The sequence below is a fragment of the Rutidosis leptorrhynchoides genome, chromosome 4, assembly GCF_046630445.1.
Source record: "Rutidosis leptorrhynchoides isolate AG116_Rl617_1_P2 chromosome 4, CSIRO_AGI_Rlap_v1, whole genome shotgun sequence".
Taxonomy (NCBI): Eukaryota; Viridiplantae; Streptophyta; class Magnoliopsida; order Asterales; family Asteraceae; genus Rutidosis; species Rutidosis leptorrhynchoides.
Window position 1 is genome coordinate 109,520,911 of NC_092336.1, and position 23,884 is coordinate 109,544,794.

Below are 23,884 nucleotides of genomic sequence, written 5' to 3' on the forward strand. Positions count from 1 at the left end.
CGATTTTAAACGTTTCTCCGGCTAGATTTATTTCACAATCACGACAAATTTTATCGGCTTTAATTAGTTTACCATTAGCTAACTCAATCAAGTACTTAGCATCTAGAGGTAATGATGAACAATTCAATTTAGTGTAAAAATTTCTACACACATAACTTCTATCGGCGCCAGTATCAAATAAAATAGATGCTGATAAGTTATTAATGGTAAACGTACCCGTAACAAGCTCCGGGTCTTCTCGTGCCTCTCTAGCATTAATAACAAACGCTCTTCCACGTGCAGGTCCGCCATTCTGATTCGGGCACTGGCTCTTATAATGACCTTGTTTTCCACACCCAAAACAAGTAATGTTAGCCAAAGCAGTTCTATTTGCGTTGGTGGCAGGAGTCTTGTTACCATTTGCATTTGTAACGAGAGCCTTACAATCTTCAGCAAGATGTCCCTGTCGATTGCATTTGGTGCACAACACACTACAGTAACCAAAGTGATGTTTGTGACAACGGTTGCATAAAGGACTTTGTCCTTTGTAACCAAAGCCTGAACCGCTACCCGCACCTTTCGGGGTTTCTGGTTTCTTAAAAGATTGCTGTTGGTAACCTCGATCATAATTTCCGTTCCACTTCCTTTTGTTACTCGATACCTTCACCTCAGTAGTGAATGCTTTCTTATCCAGAATGACCTGATCCATTAACTCGTTCGCCATGGTTATAGCTTCATGAATTGTCTTAGGTTTCGACGCCGTAACGTTTGCCTTGACCTTCTTGGGCAAACCACCTTTGTACATTTCAATCTTCCGTGCTTCGGTTGGAACCAATTCAGGACATAGTAAAACCAATTCCATGAATCGCTGATTGTAGTTGGTGATTTCAGTACCAACCACCTTCAAACTTCGTAACTCATCTTCTAACTTAATAACCTCATTCCTTGGACAATACTCGGTGATTATCATTGCTTTGAATTCTTCCCATGGAGTATCATAAGCTACATCTCCTCCTACCACCTTCACATAATTCTTCCACCATGTGAGTGCACTATCTTGTAAAGTGCATGATGCAAACTTGGTCATGTCTTTTTCATCACAACCACTGATTTTAAACACCGTCTCCATCTTTTCTATCCATCGGGTTAAACCGATCGGTCCTTCCGTTCCACTGAATGATGAGGGCTTGCAAGCTTGAAACGTCTTGTAGGAGCATCCTACACGAGGATTTGGATTAACTGCAGCAGCTCTTGCAGCCTCAACCCATAACATTCTGTCGTTCACTCGCTGGTTGATGAGTTCCTCGAGTTCTTGTTCCGTCATTCGATTCAATCGCGCCATTTCCTAATGAAAGAAAATAATTATTCACATGGAATATTATAGATGTAGTGTGTATTTATAGTACATTTATAGCTTGTTAATAATATGAACCAGGTATTATTATAAAAGCCTTTTCTTCTTATTAGCGTTTTATAATTATATCTAGGGTAGTACCTACCCGTTAATGTTCATACTTAATAGCTTAGTACAGAACCAATTACTACAATCTAAATAATACTTAACCATGGAAAATTATTGCATTTCATACTTCGCTATTTTACATATGCTTACATCAAACTTTAAACAAACCACACTAATAATATTATACAAAACATTATGTGATTCCATGGTTTAATACGGTAGCGCATCATTTGGTCTATTTCCCAAAACATTTATGTCCAGGGAATCCCCCAACGCGAATCCTAGCTGTCTCCCTACGTTTTGGCTGAGGTGCCGAAGAACTAGATGCGGGGATAGCACTAATAGGAATAGCGGGGATAGGGGTGGTAGTGTTGAGTGGAATTGGTGCCACTTCATTCTCATTAAACTCGGGATTTGGATTTTCTAATTCACTAGCTTTTCGTTTCTTTCCTTGATCATATTTTTCTTTCGTAATTTCCTCTGGTTCACTTTCCTCCTCGGGTTCACTTTCCTCCTCGGGTTCACTTTCCGATATTTCTATAGTTGGTTCATCCGGAAATTGTGAGTCTTCCCCAAAAATACCACTTTCGTCATCGGATATGTTAATGACTGAAACACAATCTGAAGGTTCTGATTCGGAGTCGCTGAATGTGATAATAAGTTTCGAGCCCGACATCTATCACACAACAACTAACCCATTAGTACTTACATAATATTTACACATAAATTTTAACCAACAGTGATAAGCAATGGATTTTAAAATCAGACCCGGTCAAAGTCCAGACTTTACTAATGTATCCTAACGTCTTCTCGGTTAGACACACTAATGCAAACCTGGTTCGCTAAGACCAACGCTCTGATACCACATGTCATAACCCGTCCTTAACCATAAGAACGCGTTAGATAACGTATGATTTCATTGCGAGGTATTGACCTCTATATGAGACATTTTTAAAAGAAAAACTGCATATATTATACATTACAAACCACAACCATTATTTTTGTTACAAGCTTAAGACAATAAAAAGAAGATTAACGTTTAGCGATAATCTTCGACTTACAAACTTTACAAATGATGACAACAACACGGTTTCTAGCATATTTTACAATACAACATCTCGGATATGCAGTTTTATTTTTGACACAAACATGCGTACGCAAGATCCTGGTTAGATCCAACATGATGCAGCGGAAGCTTTAGAAATCACCTGAGAATAGACATGTTTTAAAAGGTCAACATAAAGTTGGTGAGATATAGGTTTAGTGCCGGCAGCAATATATATATAGACCACAAGATTTCGTATATAAACAGTTTAATAAAAGTATTCTAAGTGGTTGAGCACTTGATAACCATACTTAACATTTTCATGTCGCATATTCCCTTTAATATGAAATCTTACTACACCGTACCAAGTGTAGTCACAAAACGAAGAACTGTGCAACCGTTGAATACTGGTCGTCCAGTCCGGTTGGGGTTGTCAGGCCCGATAGATCTACCAACAGGATTCGCGTTTACAATACCGCTGTAAATATTAGTTACCAAGCTACAGGGAAGTATGCCAGTGGTACAACTCAACGTAGAATATATTTTTCAGTTACTTGTGTCCATATCGTAAAACATAAAATACATGTATTCTCATCCCGAAATATTTAGAGTTTAAAAGTGGGACTATATACTCACTCTTGTCTTGATGATATATATATTTTGACTCGGTCTTCCGGTTGATATCACGAACCTATCCATATATAATATATCAATACCTTTTCTTTTTTAAACAAACGTCACATATATATACTTGTTATACTTTTAATACTTTGAATAATTCCTTAGTCCGTAGTTAGCAGTTCGTTGTTAGTAATTCAATTTTAATGGTTCATTTTTAGATGTTTAATATACCCGCAATGAAATAAATAAAACCCCCAACGAAATAAATAAAACCCCATCGTATATGTATTGGTCGAGATTAATCTTGACCCATGGTACCGGTGTTGTCAAATGACGTGTTGCGTACATAAAGTACCGGTGTTGTCAAATGACGTGTTGCGTACAATCATGGGATCTTATGATTAATCTTCTCGTGTTGCTTACGGGTGATCCTGAACCATATGAAATTGAATTATGAGTACATATATATAAAATATCATGTTATCTTGGAAGTATGTGATTTTATGTAAATTTTTCCAATGAATCCCGAAGTTGAAAATGTCTAGGATAGCCAATTTTGTTTCGGTCATAGTTTCTTCGTTACAAGTCCGTTTTCGTTGATTCAAATTGCCATCTTCTTGGATCGAGTTCTTCTTTAAGACTATGAACTGTAAATACCTTGGTTTGTATTCAAAATCATACGGCATAGGTGAAAGTTTAGTGAAACATATGAAGTTAAACATTTTGTTACAACAAAATCATTTACTGACCATTTTTCCAAAAATACTTATACTTTGAAAAACCAAGTTTTACCTTGTTAAATTAACATATAAATAAGTTATATTACATGTCTTGAAGTATTTTAAAAGTTAAGTTAGAAGGATCTATTTAGTTTGCAAACAAGTTTGAAAACATTCAAACTATGTTCTTGTTGTTAAACTTTTGTACCACAAAATAAGATAGCTATATATATGAATTGAATAAGGTTATGAACATAGATTCTACCTCAAGTTCCTTGGATAAGTTTGCTGTAAAAGAGGAGTAAGAAGCTAGAATCAAAAGGGTGATAGAAGTGGATGAAAGATTGGAAGTAAGTTGGTGTTCTTGGAAGGTTTTCTTGAAGTGTTTTTGTATGGTTTTCTTATGGTGTTTTAGTATGGTTTTTGAAGCTAGATCTTTATGGAACTTTGCTGGATTGTTATGGAGTTTAGAGAGTAAGAAAGAGTGTGTGTTTTTAGTTAAGAGATTGAAGTAAAAATGAATCAAAAATGATGATACATATATACTCCTAAAAATGTGATCTTTAAGGATAACATGACAAAATTTTAGTTTGTATTTTTGTAATTAGTCTTGCAATGATTCAAAAGTAATTACCTTATACATAAGGCATGAATAAGGGCTGGTTAGGTGGTGATTTGATGTGTATATACCAATAGTAAATACGTATAGAAGCTTGGTATGATACGAGTACAAATACTCTAGGTATACCTATAGAAATTTTGTGAAAAATGGAATGAGGATTCAAATATAGCTATCTTTTGTGAATACACTTATATGATTTTATGTATTTAAGTTCTTAAAAGTGATTAAATACATTACTTATACAATATATGTATAAACATTATATGTCTTAAGTATTTATGTCAAATAACGTTACGTATAGTTATCGTTTTGAAAAACCCGTCCTTAACCATAAGAACGTGTTAGATAACGTATGATTTCATTGCGAGGTATTGACCTCTATATGCGACATTTTTAAAAAAGAAAACTGCATATATTATACATTACAAACCAAACCATTATTTTTGTTACAAGCTTTAGACAATAAAAAGATGATTATCGTTTAACGATAATCTTCGACTTACAAACTTTACAAATGATAATAACAACACGATTTCTAGCATATTTTACAACACACGTCCTCGGATATGCAGTTTTATTTTTGACACAAATATGAGTACGCATGATCCTGCTTAGATTCAACATAATGCAGCGGAAGCTTTAATTATCACCTGAGAATAAACATGTTTAAAAACGTCAACATAAAGTTGGTGAGATATAGGTTTAGTGCGCAGCAATATATATATATAGACCACAAGATTTCGTATATAAACATTTCAATAAAAATATTCTAAGTGGTTGAGCACTTGGTAACCATACTTAACATTTTCACGTCGCATATTCCCTTTAATATGAAATCTTACTACACCGTACCAAGTGTAGTCACAAAACGAAGTACTGTGCAACCGTTGAATACTGGTCGTCCAGTCCGATTGGGGTTGTCAGGCCCGATAGATCTATCAACAGGATTCGCGTTTACAATACCGCTGTAAATATTAGTTACCAAGCTACAGGGAAGTATGCCAGTGGTACAACTCAACGTAGAATATATTTTTCAGTTACTTGTGTCCATAATGTAAAACATAAAATACATGTATTCTCATCCCGAAATATTTAGAGTTTAAAAGTGGGACTATATACTCACTCTTGTCTTGATGATATAAATAATTTGACTCGGTCTTCCGGTTGATATCACGAACCTATCCATATATAATATATCAATATGTTTTCATTTTTAAACAAACGTTATAAATATATATTTGTTATACTTTTAATACTTTGAATAATTCCTTAGTCCGTAGTTAGCAGTCCGATGTTAGTAATTCAATTTTAATGGTTCATTTTTAGATGTTTAATATACCCGCAATGAAATAAATAAAACCCCCAACGAAATCAATAAAACCCCATCGTATATGTATTGGTCGAGATTAATCTTGACCCATGGTACCGGTGTTGTCAAATGACGTGTTGCGTACAATCATGGGATCTTATGATTAATCTTCTCGTATTTTTTACGGGTGATCCTGAACCATATAAAATTGAATTATAAGTACATATATATAAAATATCATGTTATCTTAGAAATATGTGATTTATATCATTTTTTTCCAATTGATCCCGTAGTTGAAATGATCTAGGATAACCAATTTTGTTTCGGTCATAGTTTCTTCGTTACAAATCCGTTTTCGTTGATTCAAATTGCCATCTTCTTGGATCGAGTTCTTCTTTAAGACTATGAACTGTAAATACCTTGGTTTGTACTCAAAATCATACGGCATAAGTGAAACATTAGTGAAACATATGAAGTTAAACATTTTTGTTACAACAAAATCATTTAATGACCATTTTTCTAAAAATACTTATACTTTGAAAAACCAAGTTTTACCTTGTTAAATTAGCATATACATAAGTTATATTACAGGTCTTGAAGTATTTTAAAAGTTAAGTTAGAAGGATCTATTTAGTTTGCAAACAAGTTTGAAAACATTCAAACTATGTTCTTGTTGTTAAACTTTTGTACCACAAAATAAGATAGCTATATATATATGAATTGAATAAGGTTATGAACATAGATTCTACCTCAAGTTCCTTGGATAAGTTTTCTGTAAAAGAGGAGTAAGAAGCTAGAATCAAAAGGGTGATAGAAGTGGATGAAAGATTGGAAGTAAGTTGGTGTTCTTGGAAGGTTTTCTTGAAGTGTTTTTGTATGGTTTTCTTATGGTGTTTTAGTATGGTTTTTGAAGCTAGATCTTCTTGGAAACTTTGCTGAATTGATTAAGGGTTTTAAGGCTTCAAAGTATGTGTGTGTTTTGGCTAGAAAGTTGAAGTAAAATGAATGAAGATGATGATACATATAAAGGCCTTAAAAAAACGTGGCATTAGGTGTTCATGGACAAAATTCTAGTTTGTAATCTTGCTAATTAGTCAAGTAATCATCCAAAAGTAATTACCTAGCTCTAAGGGCATGAATAATGGCTGGTTAGGTGGTGATTTTGATGTGTATTTACTATTAGTAAATACGTATAGGAGCTAGGTATGATACGAGTACAAATACTCTAGGTATACGTATAGAAATTTTGTGAAAAATGAAATGAGGATTCAAATATAGCTATCTTTTGTGAATACACTTATATGGTTTTATGTATTTAAGTTCTTTAAAAGTAATTAAATACATTACTTATACAATATATGTATAACATTATAAGTCTTAAGTATATATGTCAAATAACGTTACGTATTGTTATCGTTTTGAAAACTTAAGTTAGTAGTTTCAAAATACACATATAACTTGTTGTTATTAATATAAAATGAGGTATTAAAACATTCTTTAATCATGTTAAATATGTATATATACATATATATACACAAACGTATAATTATCATATATTGTATAGTTCGTGATATCATCGGTCAAACTAGACGGTCAAACGTTATGTAAAACTCTTTTCGGAAATATAAATCTCGACAATTTGGATTGCTTATCATGTTGGCAAGGTTTAATTTATGTAAATATTAATCTTATAAGTATAGAATGATCGAAAAAGTGCGGGTCGTTACATTACCTCCCCGTTAAATAAATTTCGTCCCGAAATTTTAAAATTGTACCTATTTTGCGTCATCGAGAAACAAGTGTGGATACTTTTGCTTCATCTGATCCTCTCGTTCCCAAGTAAACTCGGGACCTCTTCTAGCATTCCAACGAACCTTAACAATCGGTATATTGCTCTGTTTGAGCTGTTTAACTTCACGGTCCATGATTTCGATTGGTTCTTCGACGAATTGTAGTTTCTCGTCGACATGGATTTCTTCAAGAGGAATGGTGAGGTCTTCCTTTGCAAGACACTTCTTAAGGTTTGAGACGTGAAAGGTATTATGTACTCCGGCGAGTTGTTGCGGTAACTCGAGTCGATAAGCTACCGGTCCAATGCGTTCGATGATCTTGAACGGGCCTACGTACCTTGGGTTCAGTTTACCCCTTTTGCCGAAACGTATTACACCTTTCCAAGGTGACACCTTTAGCATAACCATGTCCCCGACCTGAAACTCTAATGGTTTCCTTCGAACATCGGCGTAGCTCTTTTGGCGACTACGGGCTGTTTTCAATCTCTCCTTGATTTGTACTATCTTCTCAGTCGTTTCGTGTATGATCTCGGGACCAGTTAAATGTCGATCTCCTACTTCATTCCAACAGATAGGAGATCTACACTTCCTTCCATACAATGCTTCGAATGGTGCAGCTTTAATGCTCGCATGATAACTATTATTATACGAGAATTCTGCTAACGGTAGATATTTATCCCATCCGTTTCCAAAATCGATCACACATGCCCTGAGCATGTCTTCGAGAGTCTGAATCGTTCTTTCACTCTGTCCATCGGTTTGCGGATGATATGCGGTACTCATATCCAGACGAGTTCCTAGTGCCTCCTGTAGTGATTGCCAGAACTTTGAGGTAAATCTACTATCACGATCAGATATAATGGAAATAGGTATTCCATGCCTTGAAACAACTTCCTTTATATACAATCGTAATAGTTTCTCCATTCTATCTGTTTCCTTTATAGGCAAGAAATGTGCAGACTTGGTGAGACGATCAACAATCACCCAAATGGTGTCGTAACCCCAGGCAGTCTTTGGTAACTTCGTGATGAAATCCATGGTAATACCATCCCATTTCCATTCTGGGATTTCTGGTTGTTGAAGTAACCCTGACGGCTTCTGGTGTTCTGCTTTGACCTTGGAACAAGTTAAACACTCCCCAACATATGTTGCTACGTCTGTCTTTAAATTAGGCCACCAATAACGTGTCTTAAGATCTTGATACATCTTTCCAACTCCAGGATGTATCGAATATCTTGTCTTATGTGCCTCGTTCAATATCAACTTCCTTAATCCACCCAACTTCGGTACCCAAATACGATTTGCAAAATATCGAATTCCATCTTCCCGCATAACGAGTTGCTTCTCATACTTCTTCATTATTTCATTTCCTATATTTTCTTTAGTAAGTGCTTCTCGTTGAACTTCTTTGATTTGTGAGTTGAGATTCATGCGAATTTTTATGTTCATTGCTCGAACTCGAATTGGTTCTCGTTCCTTTCTGCTTAAAGCATCGGCCACCACGTTCGCCTTTCCGGGATGATAACGAATTTCACAATCATAGTCGTTTATTAACTCGACCCACCTACGTTGCCTCATGTTCAATTGTTTCTGATCAAAAATATGTTGAAGGCTTTTATGATCAGTAAATACAGTGAATTTAACCCCATACAAGTAATGTCTCCACATCTTCAATGCAAACACGACTGCTCCCAGTTCTAGATCATGCGTCGTATAATTCCGCTCGTGAATCTTCAATTGTCGGGATGCAAATGCAATTACTTTCTTTCGTTGCATAAGAACACAACCAAAACCTTGTCGCGAAGCGTCACAATATATTTCAAAATCATCGTTCCCTTCAGGTAACGATAAAATAGGCGCCGTAGTTAACTTCTTCTTCAATAATTGAAATGCGTTCTCCTGCTCCGAGGTCCATTCGTATTTCTTCCCTTTTTGCGTTAATGCTGTCAACGGCTTAGCTATTCGAGAAAAATCTTGAATAAACCTTCTATAATAACCGGCTAAACCCAAAAATTGGCGTATCTGCATTGGTGTCTTAGGAGTCTCCCATTTTTCAATGGCTTCAATTTTTGCTGGATCAACCTGAATTCCTTTGCTACTAACAACGTGGCCAAGAAATTGTACTTCTTTCAACCAGAAAGCACACTTAGAAAATTTAGCATAAAGTTGTTCTTTTCTCAACAACTCCAGTATCAACCTTAAATGCTCTTCATGCTCTTGCTCACTCTTGGAATAGATAAGAATATCATCAATGAAAACGATAACAAACTTATCTAAATACGGACTACAAACTCGATTCATGAGGTCCATGAATACAGCTGGCGCATTCGTCAATCCAAACGGCATAACCAAAAATTCGTAATGACCATAACGTGTCCGAAAAGCAGTTTTCGGAATGTCCTCTTCTTTGACGCGTAGTTGATGATAGCCCGATCTTAAGTCGATTTTTGAATAAACACATGATCCTTGCAATTGATCAAATAAGTCATCAATTCTCGGTAGTGGATACCGATTCTTGATAGTTAACTTATTTAATTCACGATAGTCTATACACATCCTAAAAGATCCATCTTTCTTCTTAACAAACAAAATTGGAGCTCCCCACGGTGAAGTACTCGGTCGTATGAATCCACGGTCCAGTAATTCTTTTAACTGACTTTGAAGTTCTTTTAACTCGGACGGTGCAAGTCTATATGGAGCACGAGCCACTGGTGCAGCTCCTGGTACTAAATCTATTTGAAATTCTACCGATCTAAATGGAGGTAATCCCGGCAATTCTTCCGGAAAAACTTCAGGAAAATCTCTTGCCACAGGCACGTCGTTGATGCACTTTTCTTTCTTTTCGACTTTATTAACATGTGCTAAAATAGCGTAACATCCCTTTTCTAAACACTTCTTGGCTTTCAAACAGCTAATGAGTTTTAGCTTTGAATTACCCTTCTCTCCATAAATCATCACCGGTATTTTATCCTTACCAGGAATACGAATTGCCTTCTTAGCACAAACAACTTCCGCTCCTATTTTGGACATCCAGTCCATGCCGACTATTACATCAAAACCTCCTAATTCTACGGGTATTAAGTCGATTTTAAACGTTTCTCCGGCTAGATTTATTTCACAACCACGACAAATTTTATCGGCTTTAATTAGCTTACCATTAGCTAACTCAATCAAGTACTTAGCATCTAGAGGTAATGATGAACAATTCAATTTAGTGTAAAAATTTATACACACGTAACTTCTATCGGCGCCAGTATCAAATAAAATAGATGCTGATAAGTTATTAATGGTAAACGTACCCGTAACAAGTTCCGGGTCTTCTCGTGCCTCTCTAGCATTAATAACAAACGCTCTTCCACGTGCAGGTCCGCCATTCTGATTCGGGCACTGGCTCTTATAATGACCTTGTTTTCCACACCCAAAACAAGTAATGTTAGCCAAAGCAGTTCTATTTGCGTTGGTGGCAGGAGTCTTGTTGCCATTTGTAACGAGAGCCTTACAATCTTCCGCAAGATGACCTTGTCGATTACACTTGGTGCATAACACACTACAGTAACCAAAGTGATGTTTGTGGCAACGGTTGCATAAAGGATTTTGTCCTTTATAACCAAAGCTTAAACCACTACCCGCACCTTGCGTGTTTTCTTGTTTCTTAAAAGATTGTTGTTGGTTACCTCGATCATAATTTCCATTCCACTTTCTTTTGTTACCTGATACCTTCACATCAGTATTGGATACTTTCTTATCCATGATGACCTGATCCATTAGCTCGTTTGCCATGGTTATAGCTTCATGAATTGTCTTAGGTTTCGATGCTGTAACATTTGCCTTGACCTTTTTGGGCAAACCAGCTTTGTACATTTCAATCTTCCGTTCTTCGGTTGGAACCAATTCAGGACATAGCAAAACTAATTCCATGAATCGCTGGTTGTAGTTGGTGATTTCAGTACCAACCACCTTCAAACTTCGTAACTCATCTTCTAACTTAATAACCTCATTCCTTGGACAATACTCGGTGATTATCATTGCTTTGAATTCTTCCCATGGAGTATCATAAGCTACATCTCCTCCTACCGCCTTCACATAATTCTTCCACCATGTGAGTGCACTATCTTGTAAAGTGCACGATGCAAACTTGGTCATGTCTTTTTCATCACAACCGCTGATTTTGAACACCGTCTCCATCTTTTCTATCCATCGGGTTAAACCGATAGGTCCTTCCGTTCCACTGAATGATGATGGCTTGCAAGCTTGGAACGTCTTGTAGGAGCATCCTACACGAGGATTTGGATTAACTGCAGCAGCTCTTGCAGCCTCAACCCATAACATTCTGTCGTTCACTCGCTGGTTGATGAGTTCCTCGAGTTCTTGTTCCGTCATTCGATTCAATCGCGCCATTTCCTAATGAAAGAAAATAATTATTCACATGGATTATTATAGATGTAGTGTGTATTTATAGTACATTATAGCTTATTAATAATATGAACTAGGTATTATTATAAAAGCCTTTTCTTCTTATTAGCGTTTTATAATTATATCTTGGGTAGTACCTACCCGTTAATGTTCATACTTAATAGCTTAGTACAGAATCAATTACTACAATCTAAATAATACTTAACCATGGAAAATTATTGCATTTCATACTTCAATATTTTACATATGCTTATCTTACATCGAACATTAAGCAAACCACACTATTAATATTATACAAAACATTATTCGGTTCCATGGTTTGACACAGCAGCGCATCGTTTGATCTATTTTCTAGGACGTTTAGACACAAAGATTTGCTTAACGCTTATCCTAACTGTCTGCCTATATTTTGGCTGTGGGACTGAAGAACTGGATGCCGGGACAGAACGAATAGGAATAGCGGGGATAGGGGTGGTAGTGTTGAGTGGAATTGGTGCCACGTCATTCTCACTAAGTTCGGGATTTGAATTTTCTAATTCATTCGCTTTTCGTTTCTTTCCTTGATCGAATTTTTCTTTCGTAATTTCTAGTATTTCTTCCTCGGGTTCACTTTCCTCCTCGGGTTCACTTTCCTCCTCGGGTTCACTTTCCTCCTCGGGTTCACTTTCCTCCTCGGGTTCACTTTCCGAGTTCTCTATAGTTGGTTCATCCGGAATTTGTGAGTCTTCCCCAAGGATATCATTTTCGTCATCGGACAGGTTAATGACTGGAACGCCATCTGAAGATTCTGATTCGGAGTCGTTGATTGTGATAACAATTTTTGAGCTCGACATCTATCACACAACAACTAACCCATTAGTACTTATATAATATTTACATATAAATTTTAACCAACAGTGATAAGCAATGGTTTTTTTTTTAAATCAGACCCGGTCAAAGTCCAGACTTTACTAATGTATCCTAACGACTTCTTGGTTAGACACACTAATGCAAACCTGGTTCGCTAAGACCAACGCTCTGATACCACATGTCATAACCCGTCCTTAACCATAAGAACGTGTTAGATAACGTATGATTTCATTGCGAGGTATTGACCTCTATATGCGACATTTTTAAAAAAGAAAACTGCATATATTATACATTACAAACCAAACCATTATTTTTGTTACAAGCTTTAGACAATAAAAAGATGATTATCGTTTAACGATAATCTTCGACTTACAAACTTTACAAATGATAATAACAACACGATTTCTAGCATATTTTACAACACACGTCCTCGGATATGCAGTTTTATTTTTGACACAAATATGAGTACGCATGATCCTGCTTAGATTCAACATAATGCAGCGGAAGCTTTAATTATCACCTGAGAATAAACATGTTTAAAAACGTCAACATAAAGTTGGTGAGATATAGGTTTAGTGCGCAGCAATATATATATATAGACCACAAGATTTCGTATATAAACATTTCAATAAAAATATTCTAAGTGGTTGAGCACTTGGTAACCATACTTAACATTTTCACGTCGCATATTCCCTTTAATATGAAATCTTACTACACCGTACCAAGTGTAGTCACAAAACGAAGTACTGTGCAACCGTTGAATACTGGTCGTCCAGTCCGATTGGGGTTGTCAGGCCCGATAGATCTATCAACAGGATTCGCGTTTACAATACCGCTGTAAATATTAGTTACCAAGCTACAGGGAAGTATGCCAGTGGTACAACTCAACGTAGAATATATTTTTCAGTTACTTGTGTCCATAATGTAAAACATAAAATACATGTATTCTCATCCCGAAATATTTAGAGTTTAAAAGTGGGACTATATACTCACTCTTGTCTTGATGATATAAATAATTTGACTCGGTCTTCCGGTTGATATCACGAACCTATCCATATATAATATATCAATATGTTTTCATTTTTAAACAAACGTTATAAATATATATTTGTTATACTTTTAATACTTTGAATAATTCCTTAGTCCGTAGTTAGCAGTCCGATGTTAGTAATTCAATTTTAATGGTTCATTTTTAGATGTTTAATATACCCGCAATGAAATAAATAAAACCCCCAACGAAATCAATAAAACCCCATCGTATATGTATTGGTCGAGATTAATCTTGACCCATGGTACCGGTGTTGTCAAATGACGTGTTGCGTACAATCATGGGATCTTATGATTAATCTTCTCGTATTTTTTACGGGTGATCCTGAACCATATAAAATTGAATTATAAGTACATATATATAAAATATCATGTTATCTTAGAAATATGTGATTTATATCATTTTTTTCCAATTGATCCCGTAGTTGAAATGATCTAGGATAACCAATTTTGTTTCGGTCATAGTTTCTTCGTTACAAATCCGTTTTCGTTGATTCAAATTGCCATCTTCTTGGATCGAGTTCTTCTTTAAGACTATGAACTGTAAATACCTTGGTTTGTACTCAAAATCATACGGCATAAGTGAAACATTAGTGAAACATATGAAGTTAAACATTTTTGTTACAACAAAATCATTTAATGACCATTTTTCTAAAAATACTTATACTTTGAAAAACCAAGTTTTACCTTGTTAAATTAGCATATACATAAGTTATATTACAGGTCTTGAAGTATTTTAAAAGTTAAGTTAGAAGGATCTATTTAGTTTGCAAACAAGTTTGAAAACATTCAAACTATGTTCTTGTTGTTAAACTTTTGTACCACAAAATAAGATAGCTATATATATATGAATTGAATAAGGTTATGAACATAGATTCTACCTCAAGTTCCTTGGATAAGTTTTCTGTAAAAGAGGAGTAAGAAGCTAGAATCAAAAGGGTGATAGAAGTGGATGAAAGATTGGAAGTAAGTTGGTGTTCTTGGAAGGTTTTCTTGAAGTGTTTTTGTATGGTTTTCTTATGGTGTTTTAGTATGGTTTTTGAAGCTAGATCTTCTTGGAAACTTTGCTGAATTGATTAAGGGTTTTAAGGCTTCAAAGTATGTGTGTGTTTTGGCTAGAAAGTTGAAGTAAAATGAATGAAGATGATGATACATATAAAGGCCTTAAAAAAACGTGGCATTAGGTGTTCATGGACAAAATTCTAGTTTGTAATCTTGCTAATTAGTCAAGTAATCATCCAAAAGTAATTACCTAGCTCTAAGGGCATGAATAATGGCTGGTTAGGTGGTGATTTTGATGTGTATTTACTATTAGTAAATACGTATAGGAGCTAGGTATGATACGAGTACAAATACTCTAGGTATACGTATAGAAATTTTGTGAAAAATGAAATGAGGATTCAAATATAGCTATCTTTTGTGAATACACTTATATGGTTTTATGTATTTAAGTTCTTTAAAAGTAATTAAATACATTACTTATACAATATATGTATAACATTATAAGTCTTAAGTATATATGTCAAATAACGTTACGTATTGTTATCGTTTTGAAAACTTAAGTTAGTAGTTTCAAAATACACATATAACTTGTTGTTATTAATATAAAATGAGGTATTAAAACATTCTTTAATCATGTTAAATATGTATATATACATATATATACACAAACGTATAATTATCATATATTGTATAGTTCGTGATATCATCGGTCAAACTAGACGGTCAAACGTTATGTAAAACTCTTTTCGGAAATATAAATCTCGACAATTTGGATTGCTTATCATGTTGGCAAGGTTTAATTTATGTAAATATTAATCTTATAAGTATAGAATGATCGAAAAAGTGCGGGTCGTTACACAGTCCATGAAAGATAATCAAGTATGGGATTTGATTGATCTTCCACCTAATTGCGAGATAGTGGGGAGTAAATGGGTCTTCAAGAAGAATGCTGACATGGACGGTAATGTAAATAATTTTAAGGCTCGGTTGGTGGTAAAAGGTTATACTCAAACTCAAGAAATTGATTATGAGGAAACGTTTTCACCAGTCGCGAGCATTAAATCAATTAAGATACTTATTGCCATAGCTGCTTTTCATGATTATGAAATATGGCAAATGGATGTCAAAACCGCTTTCTTAAATGGCGACCTAAGCGAGGACGTATATATGGTTCAACCGGAAGGGTTTGTGAATCCTAAGCATCCTACTAAAGTATGCAAGCTTCTAAAATCCATTTATGGATTAAAGCAAGCATCCAGGAGCTGGAATCTTAAGTTTGATCAGAAAATCAAAGAGTTTGGCTTTTCTCAAAACCAAGATGAGCCATGTGTTTACATTAGAGCTAGTGGGAGCAAAGTTGTCTTCTTGATCTTGTATGTTGATGACATACTACTTATTGGAAATGACATTCCAACTTTGCAAGATGTCAAATCTTGGCTTGGAAAATGTTTTGCCATGAAAGATCTTGGAGAAGCTAAGTATATTCTAGGAATTAGGATCTATAGAAATAGATCCAAAAGGCTTATTGGTTTGAGTCAAAGTACATACATTGACAAAATCTTACGAAGATTTAACATGCAAAACTCCAAGCGCGGAGCATTGCTCATGCAAAAGGGCATAACCTTGAGCAAGTCTCAAAGTTCTATCACACCTGATGAGATAAGATGAATGAAATGTGTTCCGTATGCTTCGGCTATAGGATCCATTATGTATGCCATGTTATGTACTAGACCTGACGTCTCGTTAGCCTTGAGTTTGACGAGTCGTTATCAACATAATCCAGGTGAAGAACACTGGATTGCTGTTAAGAGCATTCTTAAGTATTTGCAGAGAACTAAAGATATGCTCTTGGTTTACGGTGGTTTGGAAGAAGAGTTGAGTATTAGATGTTATACAGATGCTAGTTTCCAAACTGGTCGAGATGATTCTCGATCCCAGTCAGGGTATCTCTTTGTCATGAATGGCGGGGCAATTGATTGGAGAAGCTCAAAGCAGAGCACAGTTGCACAGTCTACAACTGAAGCAGAATACATTGCTGCCTCAGAAGCTGCTCAAGAAGCTGTCTGGATTAGGAAGTTTATTGCTGAACTCGGAGTAGTTCCCAGCATTGAATCCCCTATGGAAATGTACTGTGATAATTCAAGTGCTATTATACTTGCGAAAGAATCACGTGTACGTAAAGGTAGCAGACACATTCTTCAAAAGTTTGACTACATTCAAGAAGTCGTTGAGAGGAATGATATTAGTATTCTTAAGGTTCATACATATGACAATGTGGCTGACCCGTTCACGAAGCTCATGACACACAACAAGCATGATGATCATGCTAGTAGTATTGGACTTCGTTATGCTGCTGATCTTTTTAATTTGTAATTTAGTATTTGGATATTTTTGGAATATATAAACAGTTTTATCATAATGAATTGATATATTGATGGTATGATCATTTTCATTTATATCACTGTGTTCTATATTAGCATGTTTAATCCATGAGTAATTGTTGATTATTCAAAATCTCCATAATCAATCATGTTATGGGAATAACATGAATTAAGATTAATATGAAGTTTTAGTTATATTTATTGATGATAAATAGTTAACTTGTAGAGACTAAAATTCATATGTATTCATTGATGATGAATATTGGAATGACTCATCCGAGATGTCACTACATGGATCATTGTCAGTAGTGAATCTTTTAGTGATTATGTCTTTATGTCTTTAGACTTGAGGTGCACGTCAGTTTTGATGTGTGGAATATTATACTTTGATATGGTTAAATGCTGTTCTGAATAAGACTGTAATAAAGGCCATTATTGGGTATAATGTAAAGCTCGTGATAGACACGTGTATGCAAAATAGAATTTGTTTCTGCGAAATGTTTGAAGTTAGATACTTTTGAGCTCCTCGATGAATGAATAAGATATCTGTGTGGCCGCACCCAGATGTAATTGAGATGATACTTGATTAGTTTGGTGATCTAATTCAGTTCTAAGATCGAGAAATAAAATTGTTAAACAAATGAGAATGACCTATGATCCATATCTCAAATTTAACTAAAGTATCTGAAACAAATGAGCGAATGACATTTAACACTTACTATAAGCGGTTTTGAGAAACTACCCTCACGTGAATTTAGGGACAATGGCGTGTTGCTAGACGCTATCCATTGTTTGTATAGTTACTTGATGTTGTGCCATGCACAAGTGGGAGTCTGTAGGATTAATGTGCAAGCTACAACATACAACTATATGGCTAAATTCATTTGAGCCTTCGGGGTCACACACATATACACCTAGACGTCATATGAAATATATATATGATGTATATATATTACTCAAGTAACCAAACAAGTTAAATTTTTAATTATGAATTGATTAATTATTTAATATTAATTAAGTAATTTAATTAATCCTACTCCGTATCTTTTTATAATCAATATGTTTGTCATTTTTGACTAGTACAGAGGTTGAGTCACAATGAGTCAGTGAGAAAAGTGTTATATATACTAGCTAAAATTTTTTCTTGAGTAAAAATATACACAAAAAGGCAGAAAAAGAAAACCACACTATATTTCTTTTGTTGTTGAATCAAAAACAACTCAAGTTTCTTTTAGGTACTTTTTGAGTGAAAGAAAAATCATACGGAGTATTATTTATCTATTGCTTATTAATATAATTTGATTATATTAATTAATTTGTTACTTGGGGTTTGGACTAGCATCCATTGACGATCGTTTGAAGTGTAGTGTGGACTATCCAAAGAGACGGTCATATTTTTGATCGTAGGTTTCTCTCCTTCAATCAGTTTCTTCAAGAAAGGTATATCGTTAACTCCTCGTTTGTTTTTATATTCATGACAATTATTGTGGTGTTACTGGATCTCATTGGGATAAATTAATCATGTGCATGTTTCATTAAATATATAAATATTTAATCTTGTAAATATTTTTATGAAATAATAAAAGATTATTATCTTTACTATCCGCTGCGTTAATCTGAATTGTTAAAAGTACACACGGTTTTTCATCAGTTTTCTATAGATTTATTTAAAATTTAAGATTGATTGGGTTATAAAAATATATCTTGGCTATATTTAATGCCTAATACCATGCTGTATTATTAGTCTATCTGATTCAAAAGACCCTACTAGCTTGTCATTGAGCATAAAACTCAAAATTTGATACCTAAACCTCCTACCAAACTATGGAACTAATTATACCAAATCAGAAGGGAGTTATCCAAATTTTAAAGAATAATCTAAATTCTTGAAATGAAAAATAATAATAATAATAATAACTCAACTCTTAAAGATGTCAATTTAAATGATTAATTCTAGGCCAAGATTTGAAAATAGAGATTGTAAGTAAGAAAAAACAACATGGTTTCTCTTTATGTGAAAGAGTTTTTGAACAAATGATTTCTCTTAACAAAAATGCATATAAAGATATCATATGTACATTAATTACTTTTTTTTCGCAAAATAACAAAAACTTTATAATTACGAAAAACGTTTTCGAATAGAAAACGTCTTTAACAAAGAATACAACGAGAGGAACTCCGTTAAGGCAAACTTACAAACTATGAATACCGAGCCTCATCTTGATCAAACCGGAATACAAACCGGATAAGAAACAACGCATACAATAAACTCACAATGACACCAAACTCACAAACGGAAAAGACACTAGAAAGAATGATGGCGAGAACATGAGCTCATATGTCTTTGATGAACACACTGAATTCCTCTATCTCCGGCGCCCTGAACCAATTTTTTTTCTCGTGATTTTTATATTTAAGCGACCATGTACCATGTTTTAATAATCTCATAACTGAAAAGGGGAAGCACATGGTTAAGTTGTCTACCAAAATTTAGGTTACACAGAATATATAAACATATAACATATTATAAAATGTCCTCAAAACTGGACCTAATGTTCAGTACCCTTTCAAATTATACATATAAATATATAAATGATTGTACATGAAGGATAATGGCTTTACAACATATAATGTACATACATTAAAGCACCAAACTACTACAAACAAACATCATTAGCTGGAATCATAATGCATAAATCCCACTTTTTTCTTTTCTGTTTTTGCATTTCATGATTCAAGTCATTCAACAAAGTGCATTGTTTTGCTGTCCAAACCAACTTTGTTTGACTTTTAAAAAAGTCAAACTATGTGCCAAATTTCTTTACAGAATAGGTCAGAATGAAAAAATTAAGCAGACAAATTGAAAGAAAATGACACATTTTTCTTATTACCAAAATTAACATTTTCATACATTATTATACTTCGTAATTATTATTATAAGAGTATATACAAGACTTCTCAACTTTTTGAACCGTTTGCGTATATCAAAGTAAAGTTACTAGCCCTCCCGGGTAGCCTAAAGAGGAAAACCATTCAGATAACAAAACAATATGATGCCCTATTCAGATACTTTAACTTGAAACGTTGACAACTTAGTAAGCAACCGAACAATTTCAGCTTATAAAAACCTTACTTTGAAAACTCAAACACAATGATCAGCTCCACAAGAAGCAAGCTGCATACTATCAAAATCATCAATGCAACATGTTTTTTTCATATTAAGAAAGTCTTAGCTGCTGTCAATCTGAATATAAATGTAACACACTAACACATACCTCAGGAACATTAAAGTCCCATTTGGCTCACGGAATTCAACGTGATTCCGGCAGAATTGGAATTGAATTTAGACACGATGCGTATCTAAATTCAATTCCAATTCCGCCGGAATCCCATTGGATTCCTTGAGCCAAACGGGTAAAGCTCATTTCATACAGTAAATGTAATTGAAGCACATATGAAGCTAACTTTTTTTTCTTCTTTCTTTCTACTAAACTACGAGTACAACTTAAAAATCATATTGACACTAATATAGTCAATTAATCCTTGCTAACTTAACATCTAGTATCATATATCTCGCCTTATGTTAATGGCTTGGGTTTCTAACTGAGATTAACTTGGAACACCTTGGGTTTGTTGACCACCGCTGAATCATCATCATCAAGACGAGGAAAAATAATCCTGAGTTTGTCACGAATGATGGAGGCAGTTACCTTTCGATGAAGGTAAGGAAAGTGTGGCAATGTAACCATCTGTTGAGGGGTTGGACTTGGAACAGGATATGGATCACTATCATCTTTTTCTGTCCCGGTTACCATTACAAGATTTCCAACAACAAAGACTTTGATGCGATCCTTTCGAAAAGGAGACACGTCAGCAGTAACACACACCGTTTTAGGACGTGACATACAACTGATGTCTAGATCAAGTACTTGCTGAAATCTGGCCTCAAACATCTCTGCAGTCATATCTGATCACATGTACATACATGAGCAAAATAGTTAGTAATTTGTAAAATCTCTAACAGAAAAGAAAATTGAAGTAATAAGATTAGTTTATACTACCTTGAAAGAAAGGGATTATCTTAGTGGGGAGGTTATCAATGAACTCTCTGATTTTTTTGCTTGCCCCACCCTTAACAACAGGAGGAGGAGATGACGGTGATGTCGCTGGTCTCGCAAGTTCTTCCAAAAGCTTAACCGTGTTATCATGTGGGATGTCACTAAGCAATGCTGATCATTTATTGATATTTATTAATCAGTCATTTACTTTTGCATAATGGAAGAGAAAAAAATGAGGTAATAAAATTTATACCAAACAACCATTGAAAACACCAGTGACTACAGCCTTGTTGGTCCTCAATTGAACCCATAACATACCAAATAACCTCAAGTATACTAAACTAAAATCAAGACATAAACTGATCAAAGCAGATGAAAAACTAAACTCAAATTTAGAGATAATCCAACAAATAAGACAAATCTAATCATGCAAAGAGATCACATCTATGATCTTTTTTTTTGGACAGCGATTGGGATCACCCGAGGGGGACTAAACCACCCGTTGCGATCATCTCCCGTTTCGACTATGCCGATGCAGCGATAAAAACCCCACCCCCCATTTGTCCGGGAGGAAACCTTGAAACCGATCCAAGGGCACGGCCAAGTAAAACCCCCCTCCCCTTTACCCCCAAACGATATGATCTATTTCTCAAAATTCACAAGATGCAACAAAACATACTACACTGCCAAATTACAAAATCTATGATGAACAATTTAGACAATGAAGGACGGTTTTACGTACTGACAAGCATAAACCCTAGCACGAGAAAACATAATTACTGTTACTGTATCAAATAATTAATATATTAATGAATTAATGAATGAAATTAATGAGAACAAAAAAGTAAATAGAAATAGAAATACTCACTCTTCAAAAGGGGGCTGATTTCATCGACATGAGTATTTTGCTGTGGACAAGACTTGATTATCTCTACCATATCCATAACCTTCCATAGCAATTCTGAAAAACCTCAAGTCCAATTAGTAAGTAGCACGTATAACAATTTAGTCAGCCCTAACCAAACATTAAATAAATTTAAAAAAATAGTAACAATACGTAGTAGTTTACCTGCAGTACTGCCACGGGCGGGAAGAGGAAGAGGATGTTATGTACTTCTTGAACTAATTGAAGTCGAAGAAATACTTGTGACAAACTAAGAATCGTAATTAAGAAACGGATTCGAAGCAATTGACACAATTAGGGTTTTTATTGAATTTCATGAAATTGGGGATTTACAGGGGAGAAGAAGAAAATTACAATTCATAGACTGACCACCTACTTCTACTACAGCTATACTTATATCAGCTAACTACAATCGAACTAATTCAGTTAATCTGGTTCAACTGAATTGAACTAATTTCCCGCCAATTTGCAGGTGAACCAGACTCATGAACAATTGACCTGCGTTGACTTCACTGCATGTGATTTGCACGTGCTGTTTAAAATGATCATAACAATCCCTTCCCCTTCAAAATATTCTTGACCTCAAGAATGTGTGAGAGTGAAATCAAAATCAGGATATCTTGCTAAAATATCTTCAGCTAATTCCCAAGTAGCATCCTCTTCAGTGCCCATTTGCCATTGAATCAACACATAAATCACAGCACGATTGTCCTTTTGGACCATTTTCCTATCTAACACTTTCAAGGAGGCTGCTGCAATTAATCCCTCCATATCCATCCTTGGTAAGGTTCCCATTACAGTAGGAGCAGGTCCCTTATGCATCTTTAACTGTGATACATGAAAAGTAGAGTGGATTTGGGCATCTCTAGGTAAATCCAGCTTATATGCTACTGCACCAATCTTTTCCAAAATCAAAAAAGGGCCATAGTATTTAGGAGTCAGCTTATGGTATTTAGATCTTCTAAGGGATGACTGCCTATAAGGTTGCAGCTTGAGATACACCCAATTTCCCACTTCAAATTCCCTCTCAGATCTTTTAAGGTCAGCATAATGCTTCATCCTCTCTTGAGCTCTCTGTATGTGATACTTGAGTAGCTTAATGGCTTCCTCTCTTGCACTTAAAGTTCTGTCAACAGCTGCTACCATACTTGTGCCTTCACAATAACAAAATGGAGTATTTGGTGGCTGCCCATACACAACTTCAAAAGGAGTTGTTTGAATTGCAGAATGATAACTTGTGTTGTACCAGTATTCAGCTAAGCTTATCCACTTGACCCATTCCTTTGGTCTCTCTCCAGTCATGTATCTCAAGTAACATTCTACACTCTTGTTGACCACCTCAGTTTGACCATCTGTTTGAGGGTGGTATGCAGTAGACATGTGCAATCCCACATGTAATAATTTGAACAACTCCTTCCAGAAAACACTAGTAAACACCTTATCCCTGTCACTTACAATAATCTTTGGTAACCCATGCAACTTATAGATATTATCTAAAAACACTGTTGCAACCTGAGCAGCTGTAAAAGGGTGAGTTAAGGGTATAAAATGCCCATACTTACTCAACCTGTCCACTACCACCAAAATAGTTGATTTTCCATTGGATAGAGGTAGCCCTTCTATGAAATCCATTGAGATTTCACTCCAAATTTGTGCAGGGATTGGTAATGGTTGTAGAAGACC

The 23,884-nt window shown here is 35.0% G+C and overlaps 1 protein-coding gene across 2 annotated transcripts; it reads right to left on the bottom strand.

Moving 5' to 3' along the window:
- Positions 1-20,599: 20,599 nt before the first annotated feature.
- Positions 20,600-22,427, bottom strand: LOC139844727 (uncharacterized). Of its 2 annotated transcripts, XM_071834948.1 has the most exons (4): positions 22,367-22,427; positions 22,166-22,258; positions 21,301-21,468; positions 20,600-21,206 (listed from the first exon to the last, which is right to left on the bottom strand). In XM_071834948.1, the coding sequence occupies exons 2-4, from the start codon at positions 22,239-22,241 to the stop codon at positions 20,839-20,841; spliced, it is 612 nt and encodes a 203-aa protein (XP_071691049.1). In that variant the 5' UTR covers positions 22,242-22,258; positions 22,367-22,427; the 3' UTR covers positions 20,600-20,838. The 2 variants fall into 2 exon arrangements, with proteins under 2 accessions (XP_071691049.1, XP_071691048.1); XM_071834947.1 differs by lacking the exon at positions 22,367-22,427 and having other exon boundaries at positions 22,166-22,304.
- Positions 22,428-23,884: the final 1,457 nt, after the last annotated feature.